At 48.1% G+C, this 25,400-nt stretch overlaps 5 protein-coding genes across 5 annotated transcripts; 3 read left to right on the top strand and 2 right to left on the bottom strand.

Moving 5' to 3' along the window:
- Positions 1-1,242: 1,242 nt before the first annotated feature.
- On the bottom strand, positions 1,243-1,980 carry LOC142821302 (paraneoplastic antigen Ma1 homolog). The gene has a single exon (XM_075912162.1). The coding sequence runs from the start codon at positions 1,978-1,980 to the stop codon at positions 1,243-1,245; it is 738 nt and encodes a 245-aa protein (XP_075768277.1).
- Positions 1,981-7,827: 5,847 nt separating this feature from the next.
- Positions 7,828-8,772, top strand: LOC102452122 (olfactory receptor 14C36-like). Its single transcript, XM_075912265.1, has one exon. It carries the CDS (start codon positions 7,837-7,839, stop codon positions 8,770-8,772), a length of 936 nt encoding a protein of 311 aa, XP_075768380.1. The 5' UTR covers positions 7,828-7,836.
- A 3,454-nt stretch (positions 8,773-12,226) lies between these two features.
- On the bottom strand, positions 12,227-12,964 carry LOC142821301 (paraneoplastic antigen Ma1 homolog). Its single transcript, XM_075912160.1, has one exon. The coding sequence runs from the start codon at positions 12,962-12,964 to the stop codon at positions 12,227-12,229; it is 738 nt and encodes a 245-aa protein (XP_075768275.1).
- Positions 12,965-18,821: 5,857 nt separating this feature from the next.
- Positions 18,822-19,757, top strand: LOC142821213 (olfactory receptor 14A16-like). Its single transcript, XM_075912059.1, has one exon. The coding sequence runs from the start codon at positions 18,822-18,824 to the stop codon at positions 19,755-19,757; it is 936 nt and encodes a 311-aa protein (XP_075768174.1).
- Positions 19,758-23,758: 4,001 nt separating this feature from the next.
- Positions 23,759-24,694, top strand: LOC102453491 (olfactory receptor 14C36-like). The gene has a single exon (XM_075912314.1). The coding sequence runs from the start codon at positions 23,759-23,761 to the stop codon at positions 24,692-24,694; it is 936 nt and encodes a 311-aa protein (XP_075768429.1).
- The last annotated feature ends 706 nt before the right edge of the window (positions 24,695-25,400 follow it).

Here is a 25,400-nt window from a genome sequence, read left to right as displayed (position 1 = left end):
TTTAGATGGATCTCATGCTCAGTACTTTTTGCACAGCCCACATCCCATTTATGTTGGGAGAAAACATCAGCATGCTCTAACATTTTCTTGCAGAGACACTGTTTCCATTCCTCAGGAATAGGGGCATCTCCAAAATCAAAGCAATCTGTTCTCAAGTCCTTAGTGTTGTTCTTGACAGCTACTGCATGCATCCGAGGTTCTCCATCAACTGGGAGCAATTGAGCAATTCTTGTCCCACGTCGAATGATCACCTCGTGAGCAGATACATTTCTAACAGTAACTGTGACTCTCCTAGAAGACACAACTCTAGTGGCTTGCACCTCAGGTCGGACCATAAATCCTCCAGGTGTAGTCACTTCTTCCGGTGTATCCACTAATAACAATTTATCTGTAGGCTGAATAGAAAACTTTGGGATACCGGTGACTTGACAGGCACTGTCAGGTGGTATGTGTAATGTTCTTTTCTGTGTGTACCATACATTGCCATACCTAGTAGAATCCTTATCAGAAACAGAGAGAGACTTTCTGTGGAAACCTGTATAGGCCTCCCAGATCTTAGGGCGAATAGGCAAGGTACTGATGCATCCTTCCCCAACAGTGTCTTTGCATAGTTTAAAAAAATCGCTGGACCAGACTACTATTGGTGCCTACCAATACTGCAACATTACTTTTAACACAAGGATCAGGGCACACTAGAACTAAAGTATCCAGCTTCTCAGGAACTCCCATGATGGATGGCGGGAACTCAATTTGAAGGGATTTGAAGGTCCTGCCTTGAGGTCGGGGGACTGGACTCGATGACATCTCGAGGTCCCTGCCAGTCCTATTATTCTATGATTCTATGATTCTAAGTACCCCTCATATGGGTATTTTTGATTACTCAACCCCCAGATTTCCAAATTGTCCAAGGGGTGAATAGGCAAATGGCGAAGGTACATATTGTAAAATGTCTTGTACAAAATGGTGACTTGTGAACCGCTGTCCAGGAGAGCATGAGTATAAATGCCTTCTATTTCAACAAGCACAACCGGAGCTGGGCCTACCAATCCACGGGGCAAATCGTTACAGGTATTTGCACCCTGTTGGTAGCACTTAGTGGAGCTTATCTTCCTCGAAGCACCAGTTCGCTCCTTCACTGGGCTTCTCTGAAGTTTCCCAAATTCTTGCTTGCTTGGATGAGCTTGCGGTTAACTTTCCGTACATCCTCTTCTGGGGAATGTGAAGAGCTTCACGAGCAGCCAGTCAATCCTCCTCTTCCCTGATATCCCGAACCAGTTTGGAGAAGGAGGGAGGATTTTGGCGTGAGTCAGAAAGCTGCAGCTTCAGGGCTATTAGGTTGCCAGAACAAGCACCCTTCAGTATTTGTTCCATTCTCACCTGATCCAAGCGGCTGGCAAGTATCCCCTTCTTTACCAGTACCTTATGTAGGAGCTTCTCTAGACGGCATACATACTGTGACAGTTTCTCACCCTCTTCTTGATAGGTGGTGCAAAAACGCACACACAAATCTTCTTCACTCTCAGTAGTCCCATAAATATCATCCAAAGCATGGAGATACTCCATAGCACCAGCAGAGGGTTTACTCACCCGTATGGATCTAATGACATCAGATGCTGGTCCTCTCAGACTTTCAGCTAATCGTTGCCGTTTCATAATATCTGAGCACTGCCATTCCTCCATCATCTGGACAGCTTGGTCCATCCAAGATTCAAAGTCATCCTCTCCAACAGGGGTAGGCTGAATCCCAGAGAAAAATCTCAGCTTCCGATATCCAACTCCTTCATAGGAGGGAGGGGTATATCGTTCCCTCGTTTGTCCTAAAGCAGCTATCAGACCTTCATTTGTGACAGCTGAGGGCATAGATGCTGGAGTAACAATGGTCCTCACATCTTCCACTGACTTTCCCTTTTTTTGCAGAAAAACATTCAATTTAGCTTCAAAGTCAGAGCTCACAGCTTCAGTGGTCTCCTCCTGAGACATTCCCAGGCAGAAACACAGGTCAGGGGATACACACCCACAATACCAGCTTCCGGGGGTACACACCGTGGGTCAAGATCACCAGCTGCTCTCACCAGTACTGACAGAGTCTGGGTGTTAGAGTCACCTCGGTGACCAAAGATTTTTACAGTTCCTAATGCCTGGTAGATAATAGCATGCTCAGTGTCTATAGGCACTTTACCCAGAATAAGCGCTCGGCTGGGTGGCACTCCTACATCACTACACCAGGATAGTAACTTAAGGGCGTCCATGATGTACCCAATAACAGATTTAGGAACACAAACCAAGGTTTTAAATACCAGCAGATCTCAGAAAACAACCATAACTCCAGCACCAGTAAAGAAAACAGGGACAATTTTTCTTGCAGTAAAAATTAGAGGTGGTAAAGGGGATGCCACCGGTGCCTCTAAAATGTAACCCCCTTTTTCCTCCCCGGGTTACTGGGGAGCAGGTCACATTCACAGGTGTGCCTGGGCGCCTGGTGTTTTAACCCAAAGAGATCCTGAGCACCCCAGTGGTGATGGGGTTTAGTGGGGAAAGCCCTATCCACCCGCTTGCTGCAGTCCCTTGCTGGCAATGAATGTAAAGTGGCGGTGCCTCCACCTGGCTGGCCTTGTACACACACTGGTGCCTTGTGAGCCCCCAGGAATATCCTCATTCCCACATAAAGCTGGATCTAATTCCAGAACAACTACAAATCATAGACATCTAATGGAACACTTTACAATAAACCATCTTTACTTAACTTAAATAAACAGGGATTAATAGAATTAGCAAGGAATAGCATTAACAAAACACATCACAATAATTGAAGCTTATACAGCTACCATTGGTACTAATAGTGACCCCACCCCAGAGTGTGCGCACCCCTAGACTCAGTCCCAGACACTTGCTTGCATTGGCGCTGATGTTACAGCCGTAGTGAGGATTTGGTCCAGGCTAAACGGCCGCTCTGTCCCAGGCAGCACTTTTCCAACAAGGCCCAAACTTACTGCCTCATGCTGGGCCTCTAGGAAGCAGCCGGCTAACTCCCAGTTCCAACAGGCATCTAGTAGCTGCATCCAACAGCCCCTGCACTGGGTCAATCTCCTTGGCAGCAGCCTGGCTCCCCCTTTGGTTCCAAACTGCAAGGCAGAGTCCCAGACTGCGACGCCTCTTTCTTCAAACACATGGAGCAAGCAGTCCTCTCTCCCACTAGAGTCCTTCCTTCCTGTTTTTTTCCCAAGAGCTCATGGGAATTGTAGTCTGGATTGTAGCACACGGGGTCTTTTCAGAATAAAACAGAGGCCCCTTTACTAAGGGGACTACACTATCAACTGATGACAAAGTTATCTCCATGAGAACACGGGCTGCAAACGTTTTGTGAATTAATGAAATCTAGTCTGACTGCACAGACGTTAACTGTGCTAGTTTAGAATCACACCACTATAGATAAAATCATAATCTTAGGCTGCATCTAGACTGTCTACACTGGCCTCTTGAATTTGGGCAAGAACACTGGCGATCTAATGTAAGATTGTCCGTGTTCTTGCGCAAATACTATGCTGCTCCCGTTCGGGAAAAAGCCCTCTTGCGCAAATTTGTTTGCGCAAGAGGGCCAGTCTAGACAGCTAAAAACTCTTTTGTGCAAAAATGGCGATCGAGGCTTTCTTCCGCAACACCGCATCTAGAGTGGCACGGACGCTTTTCTGCAAAACGTGCTTTTGCGCAAAAGCATCTGTGCCAATCTAGGCACTCTTTTCTGCAAATGCTTTTAACGGAAAAACGTTTCCATTCAAAGCATTTGCGGAAAATCATGCCATTCTAGACGCAGCCTTAGTGACTACCCGTAAATCTTCCTGCACACCTCTCTATTTGGTTTAGGGTTTTATACGGCAAACCTCACTCCCCATGCTAGCTGGGCATCTTGCTCAGAAAATCAAACAGCCACAGTTAAGTTGGACTTCATGAAGTTTCTATTGCTTCTTCTTTTTCAGGTTAAAAGTGCAACTAGACCCTTCTATAATTATGTGTGCTCTGTTTTTCATGTATTTAAAAATCAATAAATAAATACTATAGCAAATAATATCTAAAAGACCTCAAGAGACAGTGCTTAACTTTAAATACGGGCAAAGACCCATCACGCACCTAAACCTAAATGGAGGGGGATGAGGGGTTAGCAATAAGGATTTGATATTAAACTGGACCTACTGTAATTACACCTACAGTTCTGAAGTACTAGCTCTTCTTCAAAATCACTAAGGTGGCAAAACAATGGTTTCAATCCCATGGGAGTTAGGAACATCAAATTCTTTCCGGGTCTGGGCAGAATCGAGGTTTTTTAAATTCATTTCTAGTGCACTAACAGCCTTAAAATACTCTGAAAAACTTTGAATTTCCAGCCTAACTGTGTTATTGGCATGGGCAACTGTATCACCAACTCTCTGTTAAACCAGTCATGAAGGAATTCTCGTAAAAAAGGGGGAGTCACTGGCACCTGAGCTGGGCCGTGCCCGCCCTTGCCACCCCTGACCTGTGAAGTCCTGCCCTCACTCCGCTCACGGCCAGAAGCTCCTGCCCCTAATACAGACCTTCTCCTTGACATCCGACCCCCCGGGCCACCCGTTGCTCCAATGCCCCACCCCCACACTGCCCTCCACTTTCAAATAAGCAAATAAGGGCCAGCGGAGCTGACTTCGGGCTGCGCTGGGACTTCTCTAAGAGAATTCCCTGTGGGGGAGTAGGAGGAGCAGGAAGGAGGTGGAGAGGAGATACAGCTGATAAGGGTAGAGTTAGAGATGCTGATAAGGACACACAGCATTGTCGGAGGAGAGGGAAAGTGAGGCGCTCCAACGGGGAGTACTGGGGCTCCCTTCCTTCAAGCAACCAAAGAGGGCAGCAGGTAGCTGGGGAGCACTGGTACCCCAGCACAGGCTGACTGGACGCATCTGTCCTGACAGCCATATTTGCAAAGGGACAGCCCCCCCACAAAACACTGACAGGGGCGAGCAAAACCTGTGTTGCAGCGTGTGGACTAGACAGCCCATTGTGGACTGAACTGGGGTCCGGCAGCCAGGGGTGGGACCGACCCTGTCACAGGGGTTAACGAAGGACCAGGCTGCTCCAGGACAGCTGGGGCTCTGGTGCGTCTCAGCTCTGGGCTGCTGTCTCTCACAGGGCTCTGTTAATGAAATCCAGCTTGTGCCGTAGTCTCCTTCCCACGGCTCCTCAGCTCTGCCTTGTGCGTAGCCAGGGTCCTTCCAGGGATGCTACTATGGTGTGAGATCCGGGGCACCTCGTGTTCCCCTTCTGAGGGTCGAGCTCATCTAGGGCAGGGCGACAGGACGGTTCGCTCCGGAGGTGAGATCCGAGCTCACAGGCCTGGAGACCGGGGTCAGCTCCTCAGCCCCAGCGCAGGGACATCCTACGTCGTGACCACGTTTGCAGCCTGAACAAGCTGGGAGCAGTTCCACAGCTGCGGGGGAGGTGCGTCCTGCCCCCATCCTGTTTAACCCTTCAGCCGGCCTCAGATTGGAAAATCCAATGGATGGGCAGGGAACCAGCCGCTGAACAACCCAGTGCGGAGTCGTTATTCACACAGACAGGCGGTGAGGGCAGAATCCCGGCAGTGAAGTGTCTGGTGTAACACAGGCTGGGAAACATCCCTCAACACCCGGCACAGTAAGTCTGTTGTTTAAGTCCAACTGGTTCGGTGGGAATGTGCTGGGCGGATTAGAGAATGCAACTGGGAGTGATAAGGGAACTTTTCATGACTTTTTATAGAAATGTACTGACACATTTCCAGCTGCATGGAGGTTTGCTCTTTTTCTCCTACCAGAGAAGAGTTTACTGTGCCTAGACTATGTGAATAGCAAACACTTGCTTCCATTCATTAAGAATCAGACATCCCCAAAGTAAATTGCTGGAAAGTGAAACATTCCCAGGTAAATTAAGGAAAACAAAGGTTGTGAGCTTTCCAGTCCACAGGGCTGTAGGTCACTGGTAATAGACTTCCCTAGAAGATATTTTGAGATGAAACCCCAGGCTGCATCTAGACTGGCATGATTGTGTGGAAATACATTTAACGGAAAAGTTTTTCCGTTAAAAGTATTTCCGCAAAAGCGTATCTAGATTGGCACAGATGCTTTTGCGCAAAAAGTGCTTTGCGCAAAAGCATCTGTGGCCAGTCAAGACGCGATTTTGCACAAGAAAGCCCCAATCGCCAAGTATTCTTCCGCAAGAGGGCTTTTTCCCGAGCGGGAGCATGAAAGTATTAGCGCAAGAAGCACTGATTTTGTACATTACCAAGTCAGTGCTCTTGCACAAATTCAAGCGGCCAGTGTACACAGCTGGCAAGTTTTTGTGGAAAAGCAGCCGCCTTTGTGCAAAATCTTGCCGGTCTAGATGCACCCTCAGTGTTTCTCTGATATAATTGAAATGGAAAATCTCAGATTATCCCAGACTGTCAAGTTAGATGGAATCTAAGGTGGGCACATTAGGATTCTCCAATAATCGTAAGATTGGATCCCAGGTGCTCTTACGCAATCAGTACAATGTTTCTTTCCAAGGGATACTTATCAAACATTAAGACAGGGCAAGGAGCAGAGATGGCAGCCCACAACGCTGGTATTAAATGGAGAAATGCCCTAGATGGGGAACATGAATTGAAGCCCCTAGCCAAAGCCTCTCTTAACACTGCCGAAACACACAGAGTAGGTCAATGAGTTCAGAACGTAGATATCTGGCTCTAGCATTATACACCCTCTCCTGCTGCCGGCTCATTACAACTGCAGCAAACAGGAGCATGGAACATGCACATAGCAGAGTCAGCCAGACAGCCAGCAGTTCCAGCAGACAAAGCAGAGAAAGGGAGAGTAGGGGAAACAGAAGCACCGGGAAGGCAAGTGACAAGCCCAAGATAACCCCAGTGAGTGACAGAGCCAAGAATAGAATCTACGTCTCCCAAAAGCTACTGGTGCGCACAAGCCGGACGTGGCCTAGGCAATGACACAGCAGAGGGGGCAGAGTTACTCGGCGTGGGAAATGGCATTTGGGGTCATAACTCACTGAGGAGGCAGCAGGATGTCTATGCGGTGCTGCAGTGGGATCATGATGCCACCATTTTCAGGCATTTTAGTTTCATGCCCGTGTCCACAGCCTGCAGCTCGTAGCCAGAGGGGATTTGTCTTGGCTACAGCTGCGGCGTTGGGATTGAGCTTTGCTCTGTTCTTCACACGGCATTTTATCCAGCCCCATCCTGATCCCAATCTTCAGATGGTGCAAACGGACACAGCTCCACAGCCAGGCAGATTGACACCCATGCGGTAACTCACCAACTCTAGTGAATAGCTCGGACGGCGCTGGGCATGCTGGACACCCAGGGTATGTCTACACTACATCCTTCTGTCGGCAGAGAGATGCAGATGAGACAGGTCAACATTGCAAATGAGGCAGGGATTTAAATATCCCGTGTCTAATTTGCATAAAAATGGCCACCACATTTTGCTGACAAAAAGCAGGAGCTCTTCTTCCAGGAGGCATAAGGGATCTGTCGAAAAAGGCTTTCTTTCTCCACAGATCCCCCTCTAGACTGCTGCTTTTCCCTGAAGAAGAGCTGAGTCAGCAAAACACGGGGGCAATTTTAACGCAAATTAGGCACGGGATATTTAAATCCCTGCCTCATTTGCAATGTTGACCTGCCTCATCTGCATCCCTCTGCCGACAGAGGATGTAGTCTAGACATGCCCCCATAGCATGAGAGATTTCCAAATGCAATCGGGCCATTCCATGTATCACTCTAATCCTCACCCATCTGGGGCCTTCCCTCCCCAGCCAGCACCCTGTGAACTGAGGAAGAAAATGTCCAACCGAAGCACCGTGACCGAGTTCCTGCTCCGGGGATTCTCTGACGTTCGGGAGCTGCAGATTTTGCACTTTGTGGTGTTTCTGGCTATTTATCTGGTAGCCCTAATGGGGAATCTTCTCATCATCTCAGCCATCATCCTTGACCACCGTCTTCACACCCCCATGTACTTCTTCCTGTGGAACCTCTCCGTCTTAGACCTCGGCTCCATCTCCATCACCGTCCCCAAATCCATGGCCAACTCCCTCCTGGACATCAGGGTGATTTCGTACCCGGCCTGTGTCACCCAAGTCTTTCTCTTTGTCGTCTTCAGTTCAATTGATTTTGCCCTTCTCACCATCATGGCCTACGACCGATACGTCGCCATCTGCCAGCCACTGCACTATGAGAGAGTGATGAACAGGAGAGCCTGTGTCCAAATGGCCACCAGTGCCTGGATCACTGCTATGGTCTACTCTGCCCTGCACACTGAGAGCACCTTCAGGTTACCCTTCTGCCAATCCAATGTCCTCAACCAATTCTTCTGTGAAATCCACCAGCTCCTCAAGCTGGCCTGCTCTGACTCCTATCACAGTGAACTTGGGCTTCTTGCCGTCAGTGCCTTTTTAGTGTTGAATTGCTTTGCTTTTATCATGGTGTCGTATGTGCAGATCTTCAGAGCGGTGCTGAGAATCCCCTCGGAGCAGGGCCGGCACAAAGCCTTCTCCACCTGCCTCCCCCACCTCGCTGTGGTCTCTTTGTTCCTTTCTACTGGCTTATTTGAGCACCTGAAACCCACCTCCAGCTCAGCATCAAATCTAGATCTCCTGGTGGGTGTTCTCTATGCCGTGGTGCCTCCCATGATGAATCCGGTCATCTACAGCCTGAGGAACAAGGAGCTCAAAGCTGCCTTAAAGAAACTGATTGTGTCCATTTTATTCTCCAAAAACTAAAATATGCATCATCGCTCCTTGACTGTGATTTCATTCAGAATTGTCCTACTATTGTAACTTTTTTCTCTCTCGGGGTTACTGGGGAGCAGGTCACACTCACAGGTGTGCCTGGGTGCCTGATGTCTTAACCCAAAAGAGATCCTGAGCTCCCCAGTGGTGATGGGGTTTAGTTGGGGAAAGCCTTATCCACTCCCTTGCTGCAGTCCCTTGCTGGCAATGAATGTAAAGTGGTGGTGCCTCCACCTGGCTGGCCTTGTACACACACTGGTGCCTTGAGAGCCTCCAGGAACATACTCATTCCAACATAAAGATGGATCTAATTCCAGAACAACTACAAATCATAGACATGTAATAGAACACTTTAAAATAAACAATCTTTACTTAATCAAACCCGAGGTGTCCATGGTCATCATGTTAGGACTGTAGTACAGTTTTGTGAAATCATTTAGGTGAAACCAGTTGTTGCTTTGTGTATTGCCTGGGCTGTTTAGTGATTCTATACAAAAGGCCATCGTCCAGAGGAAGTCGATCCCATTCCCTCATTAGGAGTGGAATATTAGGGTGTGTGATCCTATTCACGGCAGCTGGATTCCCCTTATCAACTGCCAACCAGATCTCTCCAATAAAGGCATCATTCTGTTGTGCAGCCTGAAGTTCAGAACGAGTCAAATGGGGAAGATGGGGAGTATCCAAAGAAGCATCTTTGCAGTATGCTTGAGGAACAGTATGGGCTGACACAACCACAAGATCTACAAAGCGAGCAGGTGGCATGTTAGTCGGCTTCCCATAAACTGTAGAAACATGATACAAAGCTTGAACCCCAGGGGCAGATACCTCTTCCCACTCATCTTCAGGAGCTGAGATACTATGTGCTCATCTAGATAATGCATCAGCATCTATGTTCTTGCTTCCTGGGCGGTACTTTAGGCTGAAGTTGTATGTGGACAATGCTGCTAACCACCGGTGACCAGTAGCATCCAATTTGGCGGATGTCAAAATATATGTTAATGGATTGTTATCCATGCGAACCTCAAATCGTGCTCCATACAGATTATCATGCAACTTATCTACTACAGCCCACTTTAAAGCCAGAAATTCAAGTTTGTGCACAGGGTAGTTTCTTTCAGAGGGTGACAAACTTCGACTGATGAAAGCTACTGGCCTCAATCCCTCAGGGTATTCTTGATATAATACCCCTCCTAAGCCATCCATACTGGCATCCACATGCAGAATATACGGCTTTTGAGGATCAGCAAATGCTAATACAGGAGCTTTGGAGAAGCATTCCTTAATATTCTGAAAAGCCTCTTCACAGTGTTCATTCCATCGGTCCCCAAAGGGCTCAGAAGGTTGGAAATAGGTTTTATCTGTTGGAATATCTTTAGGTCTCGAGCCATTTTTGTGAGGTGGTGGAGGGTAGCCTTGCAACAACTCATTTAGTGGTCTTGTCAATCTGGAGTATCCCTTCACAAAACGCCTATAATAGCCACAGAATCCCAAAAATAAACATAGGGCAGTTAAATTCTGAGGCCTGGTCCAACTGGAAACAGCCTCAATTTTTGATGGGTCCGTGGCAATACCTTGCTCTGACACTCTGTGTCCCACATAAGAGACTGAAGGGCGGCAGAATTTACACTTATCCAAGGATAGTTTCAAGCCTTCTTCTTTCAAATGATTAAGGATTTTAAGCAGCCGCTCTTCAGGCTCTTCAAGAGTTCACCCAAAAACAATTAGGTCATCCAAGTAAACGAGAACTTCCATAAGATTCATGTCCCCAACTGTTCGCTCCATTAATCTTTGAAAGGTGGCAGGAGCTCCACAAATGCCTTGGGGCATCCTCTCAAACTGGTAAAATCCAAGTGGGCAGATAAAAGCAGTTTTCTCTTTATCCGCCTTATTCATGGGTATTTGGTAAAAACCACTGCAAAGGTCTAATACAGTAAACCACTTACTCCCATGTAAGCCGTTAAGGACATCCTCATTCCGCGGCATTGTATATTGGTCAGGGACAGTGCGTTTATTGAGAGTTCTACAGTCTACACACATTCTGACAGACCCATTTTTCTTTCTCACCACGACAACTGGAGAGGCATATGGGCTTCGTGACTCAGAAATTATTCCAGCAGCCATCAAATCATGTATGTGGCGCTGAACATCTTCCATATCAGATGGAGCCAGGCGACGAGATCGTTCTCGAAACGGTCGAGAGTCATTTAGATGGATCTCATGCTAAGTACTTTTTGCACAGCCCACATCCCATTTATGTTGGGAGAAAACATCAGCATGCTCTAACATTTTCTTGCAGAGAAGCTGTTTCCATTCCTCAGGAATAGGGGCATCTCCAAAATCAAAGCAATCTGTTCTCAAGTCCTTAGTGTTGTTCTTGACAGCTACTGCATGCATCCGAGGTTCTCCATCAACTGGGAATAATTGAGCAATTCTTGTCCCACGTCGAATGATCACCTCGTGAGCAGATACATTTCTAACAGTAACTGTGACTCTCCTAGAAGACACAACTCTAGTGGCTTGCACCTCAGGTCGGACCATAAATCCTCCAGGTGTAGTCACTTCTTCCGGTGTATCCACTAATAACAATTTATCTGTAGGCTGAATAGAAAACTTTGGGATACCGGTGACTTGACAGGCACTGTCAGGTGGTATGTGTAATGTTCTTTTCTGTGTGTACCATACATTGCCATACCTGGTAGAATCCTTATCAGAAACAGAGAGAGACTTTCTGTGGAAACCTGTATAGGCCTCCCAGATCTTAGGGCGAATAGGCAAGGTACTGATGCATCCTTCCCCAACAGTGTCTTTGCATAGTTTAAAAAAATCGCTGGACCAGACTACTATTGGTGCCTACCAATACTGCAACATTACTTTTAACACAAGGATCAGGGCACACTAGAACTAAAGTATCCAGCTTCTCAGGAACTCCCATGATGGATGGCGGGAACTCAATTTGAAGGGATTTGAAGGTCCTGCCTTGAGGTCGGGGGACTGGACTCGATGACATCTCGAGGTCCCTGCCAGTCCTATTATTCTATGATTCTATGATTCTAAGTACCCCTCATATGGGTATTTTTGATTACTCAACCCCCAGATTTCCAAATTGTCCAAGGGGTGAATAGGCAAATGGCGAAGGTACATATTGTAAAATGTCTTGTACAAAATGGTGACTTGTGAACCGCTGTCCAGGAGAGCATGAGTATAAATGCCTTCTATTTCAACAAGCACAACCGGAGCTGGGCCTACCAATCCACGGGGCAAATCGTTACAGGTATTTGCACCCTGTTGGTAGCACTTAGTGGAGCTTATCTTCCTCGAAGCACCAGTTCGCTCCTTCACTGGGCTTCTCTGAAGTTTCCCAAATTCTTGCTTGCTTGGATGAGCTTGCGGTTAACTTTCCGTACATCCTCTTCTGGGGAATGTGAAGAGCTTCACGAGCAGCCAGTCAATCCTCCTCTTCCCTGATATCCCGAACCAGTTTGGAGAAGGACGGAGGATTTTGGCGTGAGTCAGAAAGCTGCAGCTTCAGGGCTATTAGGTTGCCAGAACAAGCACCCTTCAGTATTTGTTCCATTCTCACCTGATCCAAGCGGCTGGCAAGTATCCCCTTCTTTACCAGTACCTTATGTAGGAGCTTCTCTAGACGGCATACATACTGTGACAGTTTCTCACCCTCTTCTTGATAGGTGGTGCAAAAACGCACACACAAATCTTCTTCACTCTCAGTAGTCCCATAAATATCATCCAAAGCATGGAGATACTCCATAGCACCAGCAGAGGGTTTACTCACCCGTATGGATCTAATGACATCAGATGCTGGTCCTCTCAGACTTTCAGCTAATCGTTGCCGTTTCATAGTATCTGAGCACTGCCATTCCTCCATCATCTGGACAGCTTGGTCCATCCAAGATTCAAAGTCATCCTCTCCAACAGGGGTAGGCTGAATCCCAGAGAAAAATCTCAGCTTCCGATATCCAACTCCTTCATAGGAGGGAGGGGTATATCGTTCCCTCGTTTGTCCTAAAGCAGCTATCAGACCTTCATTTGTGACAGCTGAGGGCATAGATGCTGGAGTAACAATGGTCCTCACATCTTCCACTGACTTTCCCTTTTTTTGCAGAAAAACATTCAATTTAGCTTCAAAGTCAGAGCTCACAGCTTCAGTGGTCTCCTCCTGAGACATTCCCAGGCAGAAACACAGGTCAGGGGATACACACCCACAATACCAGCTTCCGGGGGTACACACCGTGGGTCAAGATCACCAGCTGCTCTCACCAGTACTGACAGAGTCTGGGTGTTAGAGTCACCTCGGTGACCAAAGATTTTTACAGTTCCTAATGCCTGGTAGATAATAGCATGCTCAGTGTCTATAGGCACGTTACCCAGAATAAGCGCTCGGCTGGGTGGCACTCCTACATCACTACACCAGGATAGTAACTTAAGGGCGTCCATGATGTACCCAATAACAGATTTAGGAACACAAACCAAGGTTTTAAATACCAGCAGATCTCAGAAAACAACCATAACTCCAGCACCAGTAAAGAAAACAGGGACAATTTTTCTTGCAGTAAAAATTAGAGGTGGTAAAGGGGATGCCACCGGTGCCTCTAAAATGTAACCCCCTTTTTCCTCCCCGGGTTACTGGGGAGCAGGTCACACTCACAGGTGTGCCTGGGCGCCTGGTGTTTTAACCCAAAGAGATCCTGAGCACCCCAGTGGTGATGGGGTTTAGTGGGGAAAGCCCTGTTCACCCGCTTGCTGCAGTCCCTTGCTGGCAATGAATGTAAAGTTGCGGTGCCTCCACCTGGCTGGCCTTGTACACACACTGGTGCCTTGTGAGCCCCCAGGAATATCCTCATTCCCACATAAAGCTGGATCTAATTCCAGAACAACTACAAATCATAGACATCTAATGGAACACTTTACAATAAACCATCTTTACTTAACTTAAATAAACAGGGATTAATAGAATTAGCAAGGAATAGCATTAACAAAACACATCACAATAATTGAAGCTTATACAGCTACCATTGGTACTAATAGTGACCCCACCCCAGAGTGTGCGCACCCCTAGACTCAGTCCCAGACACTTGCTTGCATTGGCGCTGATGTTACAGCCGTAGTGAGGATTTGGTCCAGGCTAAACGGCCGCTCTGTCCCAGGCAGCACTTTTCCAACAAGGCCCAAACTTACTGCCTCATGCTGGGCCTCTAGGAAGCAGCCGGCTAACTCCCAGTTCCAACAGGCATCTAGTAGCTGCATCCAACAGCCCCTGCACTGGGTCAATCTCCTTAGCAGCAGCCTGGCTCCCCCTTTGGTTCCAAACTGCAAGGCAGAGTCCCAGACTGCGACGCCTCTTTCTTCAAACACATGGAGCAAGCAGTCCTCTCTCCCACTAGAGTCCTTCCTTCCTGTTTTTTTCCCAAGAGCTCATGGGAATTGTAGTCTGGATTGTAGCACACGGGGTCTTTTCAGAATAAAACAGAGGCCCCTTTACTAAGGGGACTACACTATCAACTGATGACAAAGTTATCTCCATGAGAACACGGGCTGCAAACGTTTTGTGAATTAATGAAATCTAGTCTGACTGCACAGACGTTAACTGTGCTAGTTTAGAATCACACCACTATAGATAAAATCATAATCTTAGGCTGCATCTAGACTGTCTACACTGGCCTCTTGAATTTGGGCAAGAACACTGGCGATCTAATGTAAGATTGTCCGTGTTCTTGCGCAAATACTATGCTGCTCCCGTTCGGGAAAAAGCCCTCTTGCGCAAATTTGTTTGCGCAAGAGGGCCAGTCTAGACAGCTAAAAACTCTTTTGTGCAAAAATGGCGATCGAGGCTTTCTTCCGCAACACCGCATCTAGAGTGGCACGGACGCTTTTCTGCAAAACGTGCTTTTGCGCAAAAGCATCTGTGCCAATCTAGGCACTCTTTTCTGCAAATGCTTTTAACGGAAAAACGTTTCCATTCAAAGCATTTGCGGAAAATCATGCTATTCTAGACGCAGCCTTAGTTTCTACCCGTAAATCTTCCTGCACACCTCTCTATTTGGTTTAGGGTTTTATACGGCAAACCTCACTCCCCATGCTAGCTGGGCATCTTGCTCAGAAAATCAAACAGCCACAGTTAAGTTGGACTTCATGAAGTTTCTATTGCTTCTTCTTTTTCAGGTTAAAAGTGCAACTAGACCCTTCTATAATTATGTGTGCTCTGTTTTTCATGTATTTAAAAATCAATAAATAAATACTATAGCAAATAATATCTAAAAGACCTCAAGAGACAGTGCTTAACTTTAAATACGGGCAAAGACCCATCACGCACCTAAACCTAAATGGAGGGGGATGAGGGGTTAGCAATAAGGATTTGATATTAAACTGGACCTACTGTAATTACACCTACAGTTCTGAAGTACTAGCTCTTCTTCAAAATCACTAAGGAGGCAAAACAATGGTTTCAATCCCATGGGAGTTAGGAACATCAAATTCTTTCCGGGTCTGGGCAGAATCGAGGTTTTTTAAATTCATTTCTAGTGCACTAACAGCCTTAAAATACTCTGAAAAACTTTGAATTTCCAGCCTAACTGTGTTATTGGCATGGGCAACTGTATCACCAACTCTCTGTTAAACCAGTCATGAAGGAATTCTCGTAAAAAAGGGGGAGACACTGGCACCTGAGCTGGGCCGTGCCCGCCCTTGCCACCCCTGACCCGTGAAGTCCTGCCCTCACTCCGCTCACGGCCAGAAGCTCCTGCCCCTAATACAGACCTTCTCCTTGTCATCCGACCCCCGGGCCACCCGTTGCTCCAATGCCCCACCCCCACACTGCCCTCCACTTTCAAATAAGTAAATAAGGGCCAGCGGAGCTGACTTCGGGCTGCCCTGGGACCTCTCTAAGAGAATTCCCTGTGGGGGAGTAGGAGGAGCAGGAAGGAGGTGGAGAGGAGATACAGCTGATAAGGGTAGAGTTAGAGATGCTGATAGGGGCACCCACAGCATTGTCGGAGGAGAGGGAAAGTGAGGCGCTCCAACAGGGAGTACTGGGGCTCCCTTCCCCCAAGCAGCCAGAGAGGGCAGCGGGTAGCTGGGGAGGACTGGTACCCCAGCCCAGGCTGACTGGACACATCTGTCCTGACAGCCATTTTTGCAAAGGGACAGCCCCCCCACAAAACGCTGACAGGGGCGAGCAAAACCTGTGTTGCAGCTTGTGGACTAGACAGCCCATTGTGGACTGAACTGGGGTCCGGCAGCCAGGGGTGGGACCGACCCTGTCACAGGGGTTAACGAAGGACCAGGCTGCTCCAGGACAGCTGGGGCTCTGGTGCGTCTCAGCTCTGGGCTGCTGTCTCTCACAGGGCTCTGTTAATGAAATCCAGCTTGTGCCGTAGTCTCCTTCCCACGGCTCCTCAGCTCTGCCTTGTGCGTAGCCAGGGTCCTTCCAGGGATGCTGCCATGGTGTGAGATCCGGGGCACCTCGTGTTCCCCTTCTGAGGGTCGAGCTCATCTAGGGCAGGGCGACAGGACGGTCGCTCCGGAGGTGAGATCCGAGCTCACAGGCCTGGAGACCGGGGTCAGCTCCTCAGCCCCAGCGCAGGGACATCCTACGTCGTGACCACGTTTGCAGCCTGAACAAGCTGGGAGCAGTTCCACAGCTGCGGGGGAGGTGCGTCCTGCCCCCATCCTGTTTAACCCTTCAGCCGGCCTCAGATTGGAAAATCCAATGGATGGGCAGGGAACCAGCCGCTGAACAACCCAGTGCGGAGTCGTTATTCACACAGACAGGCGGTGAGGGCAGAATCCCGGCAGTGAAGTGTCTGGTGTAACACAGGCTGGGAAACATCCCTCAACACCCGGCACAGTAAGTCTGTTATTTCAGTCCAACTGGTTCGGTGGGAATGTGCTGGGCGGATTAGAGAATGCAACTGGGAGTGATAAGGGAACTTTTCATGACTTTTTATAGAAATGTACTGACTCATTTCCAGCTGCATGGAGGTTTGCTCTTTTTCTCCTACCAGAGAAGAGTTTACTGTGCCTAGACACTGTGAATAGCAAACACTTGCTTCCATTCATTAAGAATCAGACATCCCCAAAGTAAATTGCTGGAAAGTGAAACATTCCCAGGTAAATTAAGGAAAACAAAGGTTGTGAGCTTTCCAGTCCACAGGGCTGTAGGTCACTGGTAATAGACTTCCCTAGAAGATATTTTGAGATGAAACCCCAGGCTGCATCTAGACTGGCATGATTGTGTGGAAATACATTTAACGGAAAAGTTTTTCCGTTAAAAGTATTTCCGCAAAAGCGTATCTAGATTGGCACGGATGCTTTTGCGCAAAAAGTGCTTTGCGCAAAAGCATCTGTGGCCAGTCAAGACGCGATTTTGCACAAGAAAGCCCCAATCGCCAAGTATTCTTCCGCAAGACGGCTTTTTCCCGAGCGGGAGCGTGAAAGTATTAGCGCAAGAAGCACTGATTTTGTACATTACCAAGTCAGTGCTCTTGCACAAATTCAAGCGGCCAGTGTACACAGCTGGCAAGTTTTTGTGGAAAAGCAGCCGCCTTTGTGCAAAATCTTGCCGGTCTAGATGCACCCTCAGTGTTTCTCTGATATAATTGAAATGGAAAATCTCAGATTATCCCAGACTGTCAAGTTAGATGGAATCTAAGGTGGGCACATTAGGATTGTCCAATAATCGTAAGATTGGATCCCAGGTGCTCTTACACAATCAGTGCAATGTTTCTTTCCAAGGGATACTTATCAAACATTAAGACAGGGCAAGGAGCAGAGATGGCAGCCCACAACGCTGGTATTAAATGGAGAAATGCCTTAGATGGGGAACATGAATTGAAGCCCTTAGCCAAAGCCTCTCTTAACACTGCCGAAACACACAGAGTAGGTCAATGAGTTCAGAACGTAGATATCTGGCTCTATCATTATACACCCTCTCCTGCTGCCGGCTAATTACAACTGCAGCAAACAGGAGCATGGAACATACACACAGCACAGTCAGCCAGACAGCCAGCAGTTCCAGCAGACAAAGCAGAGAAAGGGAGAGCAGGGGAAACAGAAGCACCGGGAAGGCAAGTGACAAGCCCAAGATAACCCCAGTGAGTGACAGAGCCAAGAATAGAAACTACGTCTCCCAAAAGCTACTGGTGCGCACAAGCCGGACGTGGCCTAGGCAATGACACAGCAGAGGGGGCAGAGTTACTCGGCGTGGGAAATGGCATTTGGGGTCATAACTCACTGAGGAGGCAGCAGGATATCTATGCGGTGCTGCAGTGGGATCATGAAGCCACGATTTTCAGGCATTTTAGTTTCATGCCCGTGTCCACAGCCTGCAGCTCGTAGCCAGAGGGGATTTGTCTTGGCTACAGCTGCGACGTTGGGATTGAGCTTTGCTCTGTTCTTCACACGGCATTTTATCCAGCCCCATCCTGATCCCAATCTTCAGATGGTGCAAACGGACACAGCTCCACAGCCAGGCAGATTGACACCCATGCGGTAACTCACCAATTCTAGTGAATAGCTCGGACGGCGCTGGGCATGCTGGACACCCAGGGTATGTCTACACTACATCCCTCTGTCGGCAGAGGGATGCAGATGAGGCAGGTCAACATTGCAAATGAGGCAGGGATTTAAATATCCCATGTCTACTATGCATAAAAATGGCCGCCACATTTTGCTGACAAAAAGCAGGAGCTCTTCTTCCAGGAGGCATAAGGGATCTGTCGAAAAAGGCTTTCTTTCTCCACAGATCCCCCTCTAGACTGCTGCTTTTTCCCGACAAAGAGGTGAGTTGACAAAAGGCGGGGGCCTTTTTTATGCAATTTAGGCACGGGATATTTAAATCCCTGCCTCATTTACAATGTTGACCTGTCTCATCTGCATCCCTCTGCCAACACAGGGATGTAGTCTAGACATGCCCCCATAGCATGAGAGATTTCCAAATACAATCGGGCCATTCCATGTATCACTCTAATCCCCACCCATCTGGGGCCTTCCCTCCACAGCCACCACCCTGTGAACTGAGGAAGAAAATGTCCAACCGAAGCATCGTGACCGAGTTCCTCCTCCAGGGATTCTCTGACGTTCGGGAGCTGCAGATTTTGCACTTTGTGGTGTTTCTGGCTATTTATCTGGTAGTCCTAATGGGGAATCTTCTCATCATCTCAGCCATCATCCTTGACCACCATCTTCACACCCCCATGTACTTCTTCCTGGGGAACCTCTCCGTCTTAGACCTCGGCTCCATCTCTGTCACTGTCCCCAAATCCATGGCCAACTCCCTCCTGGACATTAGGGTGATTTCGTACCCTGCCTGTGTCGCTCAAGTCTTTTTCTTTGTTGTCTTCAGTTCAATTGATTTTGCCCTTCTCACCATCATGGCCTATGACCGATACGTCGCCATCTGCCAGCCACTGCACTACGAGAGAGTGATGAACAGGAGAGCCTGTGTCCAAATGGCCGCCAGTGCCTGGATCGCTGGTATGGTCTACTCTGCCCTGCACACTGAGAGCACCTTCAGGTTACCCTTCTGCCAATCCAATGTCCTCAACCAGTTCTTCTGTGAAATCCCCCAGCTACTCAAGCTGGCCTGCTCCGACTCCTATCTCAGTGAACTTGGGCTTCTTGCCGTCAGTGCCTTTTTAGATTTGAATTGCTTTGCTTTTATCATGGTGTCGTATGTGCAGATCTTCAAAGCGATACTGAGGATCCCCTCGGAGCAGGGCCGGCACAAAGCCTTCTCCACCTGCCTCCCCCACCTTGCTGTGGTCTCTTTGTTCCTTTCTACTGGCTTATTTGAATACCTGAAACCCACCTCCAGCTCAGCATCAAATCTAGATCTCCTGGTGGGTGTTCTCTACGCCGTGGTGCCTCCCATGCTGAATCCGGTCATCTACAGCATGAGGAACAAGGAGATCAAAGCTGCCTTGAAGAAACTGATTGTATCCATTTTATTCTCCAAAAACTAAAATATGCATCATCGCTCCTTGACTGTGATTTCATTCAGAATTGTTCAACTATTGTAACCCCCTTTTTCCTCCCCGGGTTACTGGGGAGCAGGTCACACTCACAGGTGTGCCTGGGTGCCTGGTGTTTTATCCCAAAAGAGATCCTGAGCTCCCCAGTGGTGATGGGGTTTAGTGCGGAAAGCCCTATCCACCCGCTTGCTGCAGTCCCTTGCTGGCAATGAATGTAAAGTGGCGGTGCCTCCACCTGGCTGGCCTTGTACACACACTGGTGCCTTGAGAGCCTCCAGGAATATCCTCATTCCCACATAAATCTGGATCTAATTCCAGAACAACTACAAATCATAGACATCTAATAGAACACTTTACAATAAACCATCTTTACTTAACTTAAATAAACAGGGATTAATAGAATTAGCAAGGAATAGCATTAACAAAACACATCACAATAATTGAAGCTTATACAGCTACCATTGGTACTAATAGTGACCCCACCCCAGAGTGTGCGCACCCCTAGACTCAGTCCCAGACACTTGCTTGCATTGGCGCTGATGTTACAGCCGTAGTGAGGATTTGGTCCAGGCTAAACAGCCGCTCTGTCCCAGGCAGCACTTTTCCAACAAGGCCCAAACTTACTGCCTCTTGCTGAGCCTCTAGGAAGCAGCCTGCAACTCCCAGTTCCAACATGCATGTAATAGCTGCATCCAACAGCCCCTGCACTGGGTCAATCTCCTTGGCAGCAGCCTGGCTCCCCCTTTGGTTCCAAACTGCAAGGCAGAGTCCCAGACTGCAAGGCCTCTTCCTTCAAGCACATGGAGCAAGCAGTCCTCTCTCCCACTAGAGTCCTTCCTTCCTGTTTTTTTCCCAAGGGCTCATGGGAATTGTAGTCTGGATTGTAGCACACGGGGTCTTTACAGAATAAAACAGAGGCCCCTTTAGTAAGGGGACTACACTATCAACTGATGACAAAGTTATCTCCATGAGAACACGGGCTGCAAACGTTTTGTGAATTAATGAAATCTAGTCTGACTGCACAGACGTTAACTGTGCTAGTTTAGAATCACACCACTATAGATAAAATCATAATCTTAGGCTGCATCTAGACTGTCTACACTGGCCTCTTGAATTTGCACAAGAACACTGGCGATCTAATGTAAGATTGTCCGTGTTCTTGCGCAAATACTATGCTGCTCCCGTTCGGGAAAAAGCCCTCTTGCGCCAATGTGTTTGTGCAAGACGGCCAGTCTAGACAGCTAAAAACTCTTTTGTGCAAAAATGACGATCGAGGCTTTCTTCCGCAACACCGCATCTAGAGTGGCACGGACGCGTTTCTGCAAAACGTGCTTTTGCGCAAAAGCATCTGTGCCAATCTAGGCACTCTTTTCTGCAAATGCTTTTAACGGAAAAACATTTCCATTAAAAGCATTTGCGGAAAATCATGCCATTCTAGACGCAGCCTTAGTGACTACCCGTAAATCTTCCTGCACACCTCTCTATTTGGTTTAGGGTTTTATACGGCAAACCTCACTCCCCATGCTAGCTGGGCATCTTGCTCAGAAAATCAAACAGCCACAGTTAAGTTGGACTTCATGAAGTTTCTATTGCTTCTTCTTTTTCAGGTTAAAAGTGCAACTAGACCCTTCTATAATTATGTGTGCTCTGTTTTTCATGTATTTAAAAATCAATAAATAAATACTATAGCAAATAATATCTAAAAGACCTCAACAGACAGTGCTTAACTTTAAATACGGGCAAAGACCCATCACGCACCTAAACCTAAATGGAGGGGGATGAGGGGTTAGCAATAAGGATTTGATATTAAACTGGACCTACTGTAATTACACCTACAGTTCTGAAGTACTAGCTCTTCTTCAAAATCACTAAGGAGGCAAAACAATGGTTTCAATCCCATGGGAGTTAGGAACATCAAATTCTTTCCGGGTCTGGGCAGAATCGAGGTTTTTTAAATTCATTTCTAGTGCACTAACAGCCTTAAAATACTCTGAAAAACTTTGAATTTCCAGCCTAACTGTGTTATTGGCATGGGCAACTGTATCACCAACTCTCTGTTAAACCAGTCATGAAGGAATTCTCGTAAAAAAGGGGGAGTCACTGGCACCTGAGCTGGGCCGTGCCCGCCCTTGCCACCCCTGACCCGTGAAGTCCTGCCCTCACTCCGCTCACGGCCAGAAGCTCCTGCCCCTAATACAGACCTTCTCCTTGACATCCGACCCCCCGGGCCACCCGTTGCTCCAATGCCCCACCCCCACACTGCCTTCTCACTTTCAAATAAGCAAATAAGGGCCAGCGGAGCTGACTTCGGGCTGCCCTGGGACCTCTCTAAGAGAATTCCCTGTGGGGGAGGAGGAGGAGGAGCAGGAAGGAGGTGGAGAGGAGATACAGCTGATAAGGGTAGAGTTAGAGATGCTGATAGGGGCACCCACAGCATTGTGGGAGGAGAGGGAAAGTGAGGCGCTCCAACAGGGAGTACTGGGGCTCCCTTCCTTCAAGCAGCCAGAGAGGGCAGCGGGTAGCTGGGGAGGACTGGTACCCCAGCCCAGGCTGACTGGACGCATCTGTCCTGACAGCCATTTTTGCTAAAGGACAGCCCCCCCACAAAACGCTGACAGGGGCGAGCAAAACCTGTGTTGCAGCTTGTGGACTAGACAGCCCATTGTGGACTGAACTGGGGTCCGGCAGCCAGGGGTGGGACCGACCCTGTCACAGGGGTTAACGAAGGACCAGGCTGCTCCAGGACAGCTGGGGCTCTGGTGCGTCTCAGCTCTGGGCTGCTGTCTCTCACAGGGCTCTGTTAATGAAATCCAGCTTGTGCCGTAGTCTCCTTCCCACGGCTCCTCAGCTCTGCCTTGTGCGTAGCCAGGGTCCTTCCAGGGATGCTGCCATGGTGTGAGATCCGGGCACATCGTGTTCCCCTTCTGAGGGTCGAGCTCTTCTAGGGCAGGGCGACAGGACGGTCGCTCCGGAGGTGAGATCCGAGCTCACAGGCCTGGAGACCAGGGTCAGCTCCTCAGCCCCAGCGCAGGGACATCCTACGTCGTGACCACGTTTGCAGCCTGAACAAGCTGGGAGCAGTTCCACAGCTGCGGGGGAGGTGCGTCCTGCCCCCATCCTGTTTAACCCTTCAGCCGGCCTCAGATTGGAAAATCCAATGGATGGGCAGGGAACCAGCCGCTGAACCACCCAGTGCGGAGTCGTTATTCACACAGACAGGCGGTGAGGGCAGAATCCCGGCAGTGAAGTGTCTGGTGTAACACAGGCTGGGAAACATCCCTCAGCACCTGGCACGGTAAGTCTGTTATTTCAGTCCAACTGGTTCGGTGGGAATGTGCTGGGCGGATTAGAGAATGCAACTGGGAGTGACAAGGGAACTTTTCATGACTTTTTATAGAAATGTACTGACACATTTCCAGCTGCATGGAGGTTTGTTCTTTTCCTCCCACCAGAAAAAAGTTAACTGTGCCTAGACACTGTGAATAGCAAACACTTGCTTTCATTCATTAAGAATGAGACATTCCCAAATAAACCGCTGGAAAGTGAAACATTCACAGGGAAATTAAGAAAAACAACGGTTGTGTGCTTTCCAGTAGACGGGATTGTAGGTCACTGGTAATAGACTTCCCTAGAAGATTTTTTTAGATGAATGAGTTCAGAATGTAGATATTTGGCTCTATCATTATACACCCTCTCCTGCTGCTGGCTAATTACAACTGCAGCAAACAGGAGCATGGAACATACACACAGCACAGTCAGCCAGACAGCCAACTGTTCCAGCAGACAAAGCAGGGAAAGGGATATTTAAATCCCTGCCTCATTTGCAATGTTGACCTGCCTCATGCTCTCTGCCGACAGAGGATGCAGTCTAGACATGCCCCCATAGCATGAGAGATTTCCACAGGGAATCGGGCCATTCCATGTATCACTCTAATCTTCACCCATCTGGCCCCTTCCCTCCACAGCCACCACCCTGTGAACTGAGGAAGAAAATGTCCAACCGAAGCATCGTGACCGAGTTCCTGCTCCGGGGGTTCTCTGACGTTCGGGAGCTTCAGATTTTGCACTTTGTGGTGTTTCTGGCTATTTATCTGGTAGCCCTAATGGGGAATCTTCTCATCATCTCAGCCATTGCCCTCGACCACCGTCTTCACACCCCCATGTACTTCTTCCTGGGGAACCTGTCCATTCTGGACCTCGGCTCCATCTCCGTCACCGTCCCCAAATCCATGACCAACTCCCTCCTGGATATCAGGGTGATTTCCTACCCTGCCTGTGTCACCCAAGTCTTTTTCTTTGCCGTCTTTAGTTCAATCGATCTTGCCCTTCTCACCATAATGGCCTATGACCGATATGTCGCCATCTGCCAGCCACTGCACTATGAGAGAGTGATGAACAGGGGAGCTTGTGTCCACATGGCCACAAGTGCCTGGATCACCGGTATGGTCTACTCTGCCCTGCACACTGAGAGCACCTTCAGGTTACCCTTCTGCCAATCCAATGTCCTCAACCAGTTCTTCTGTGAAATCCCCCAGCTCCTCAAGCTGGCCTGCTCCGACTCCTACCACAGTGAACTTGGGCTTCTTGCCGTCAGCGCCTTTTTAGTTTTGAATTGCTTTGTTTTTATCTTGATGTCGTATGTGCAGATCTTCAAAGCGATACTGAAGATCCCCTCCGAGCAGGGTCGGCAGAAAGCCTTCTCCACCTGCCTCCCCCACCTTGCTGTGGTCTCTTTGTTCCTTTCCACTGCCATATTTGAGCACCTGAAACCCACCTCCAGCTCAGCATCAAATCTAGATCTCGTGGTGGGTGTTCTTTATGCCGTGGTTCCTCCCATGCTGAATCCGGTCATCTACAGCCTGAGGAACAAGGAACTCAAAGCTGCCTTAAAGAAACTGATTGTATCCATTTTATTCTCCAAAAACTAAAATATACATCATCGCTCCTTGACCGTGATTTCGTTCAGAATTGTTTTACTATCAACTGATGACAAAGTTATCTCCATGAGAACACAGGCTGCAAACGTTTTATGAATTAATGAAATCTAGTTTGCACAGATGTTAACTATGTTCATTTAGAATCACACCACTATAAATAAAATCATAATCGTAGGCTGCGTCTAGACTGGCAAGTTTTTCTGCAAAAGCAGTTGCTTTTGCGGAAAAACTTGCCAACTGTCTACACTGGCAGTTTGAATTTGCGCAAGAACACTGACGATCTAATGTAAGATTGTCAGTGTTCTTGCAGAAATACTATGCTGCTCCCATTCTGGAAAAAGCCCTCTTGAGCAAATGTATTTGCACAAGAGGGCCAGTGTAGACAACTAAAAACTGTTTTGTGGAAAAAAGCCCCAATCGCGAAAATGGGCTTTCGTGTGCAAAACCGCGTCTAGATTGGCACGGACGCTTTTCCGCAAAAAGTGCTTTTGCACAAAAAGTCTGTGCCAATCTAGATGTTCTTTTCCGCAAATGCTTTTAACGGAAAAACTTTTCCATTAAAAGCATTTGCAGAAAATCATGCCAGTCTAGATGCAGCCTTGGTGTCTATCTGTAAATCTTCCTGTACACCTGTCTATCTGTTTTAGGGATTTATACTGCAAACCTCACTCACCATGCTAGCTAGGTATCTTGCTCA

This window comes from Pelodiscus sinensis, chromosome 30 (assembly GCF_049634645.1).
Source record: "Pelodiscus sinensis isolate JC-2024 chromosome 30, ASM4963464v1, whole genome shotgun sequence".
Lineage (NCBI taxonomy): Eukaryota > Metazoa > Chordata > Testudines > Trionychidae > Pelodiscus > Pelodiscus sinensis.
Note: the sequence above shows the minus strand (reverse complement) of the source record. Positions and strands in the feature narration are given on the sequence as shown.

Excerpts from the sequence above, each read along its gene's own strand:
- LOC142821301 (XM_075912160.1), bottom strand. The coding sequence starts at position 12,964 with ATGTCTCAGGAGGAGACCACTGAAGCTGTGAGCTCTGACTTTGAAGCT.
- LOC142821213 (XM_075912059.1), top strand. The coding sequence starts at position 18,822 with ATGTCCAACCGAAGCATCGTGACCGAGTTCCTCCTCCAGGGATTCTCT.
- LOC142821302 (XM_075912162.1), bottom strand. The coding sequence starts at position 1,980 with ATGTCTCAGGAGGAGACCACTGAAGCTGTGAGCTCTGACTTTGAAGCT.
- LOC102452122 (XM_075912265.1), top strand. The coding sequence starts at position 7,837 with ATGTCCAACCGAAGCACCGTGACCGAGTTCCTGCTCCGGGGATTCTCT.
- LOC102453491 (XM_075912314.1), top strand. The coding sequence starts at position 23,759 with ATGTCCAACCGAAGCATCGTGACCGAGTTCCTGCTCCGGGGGTTCTCT.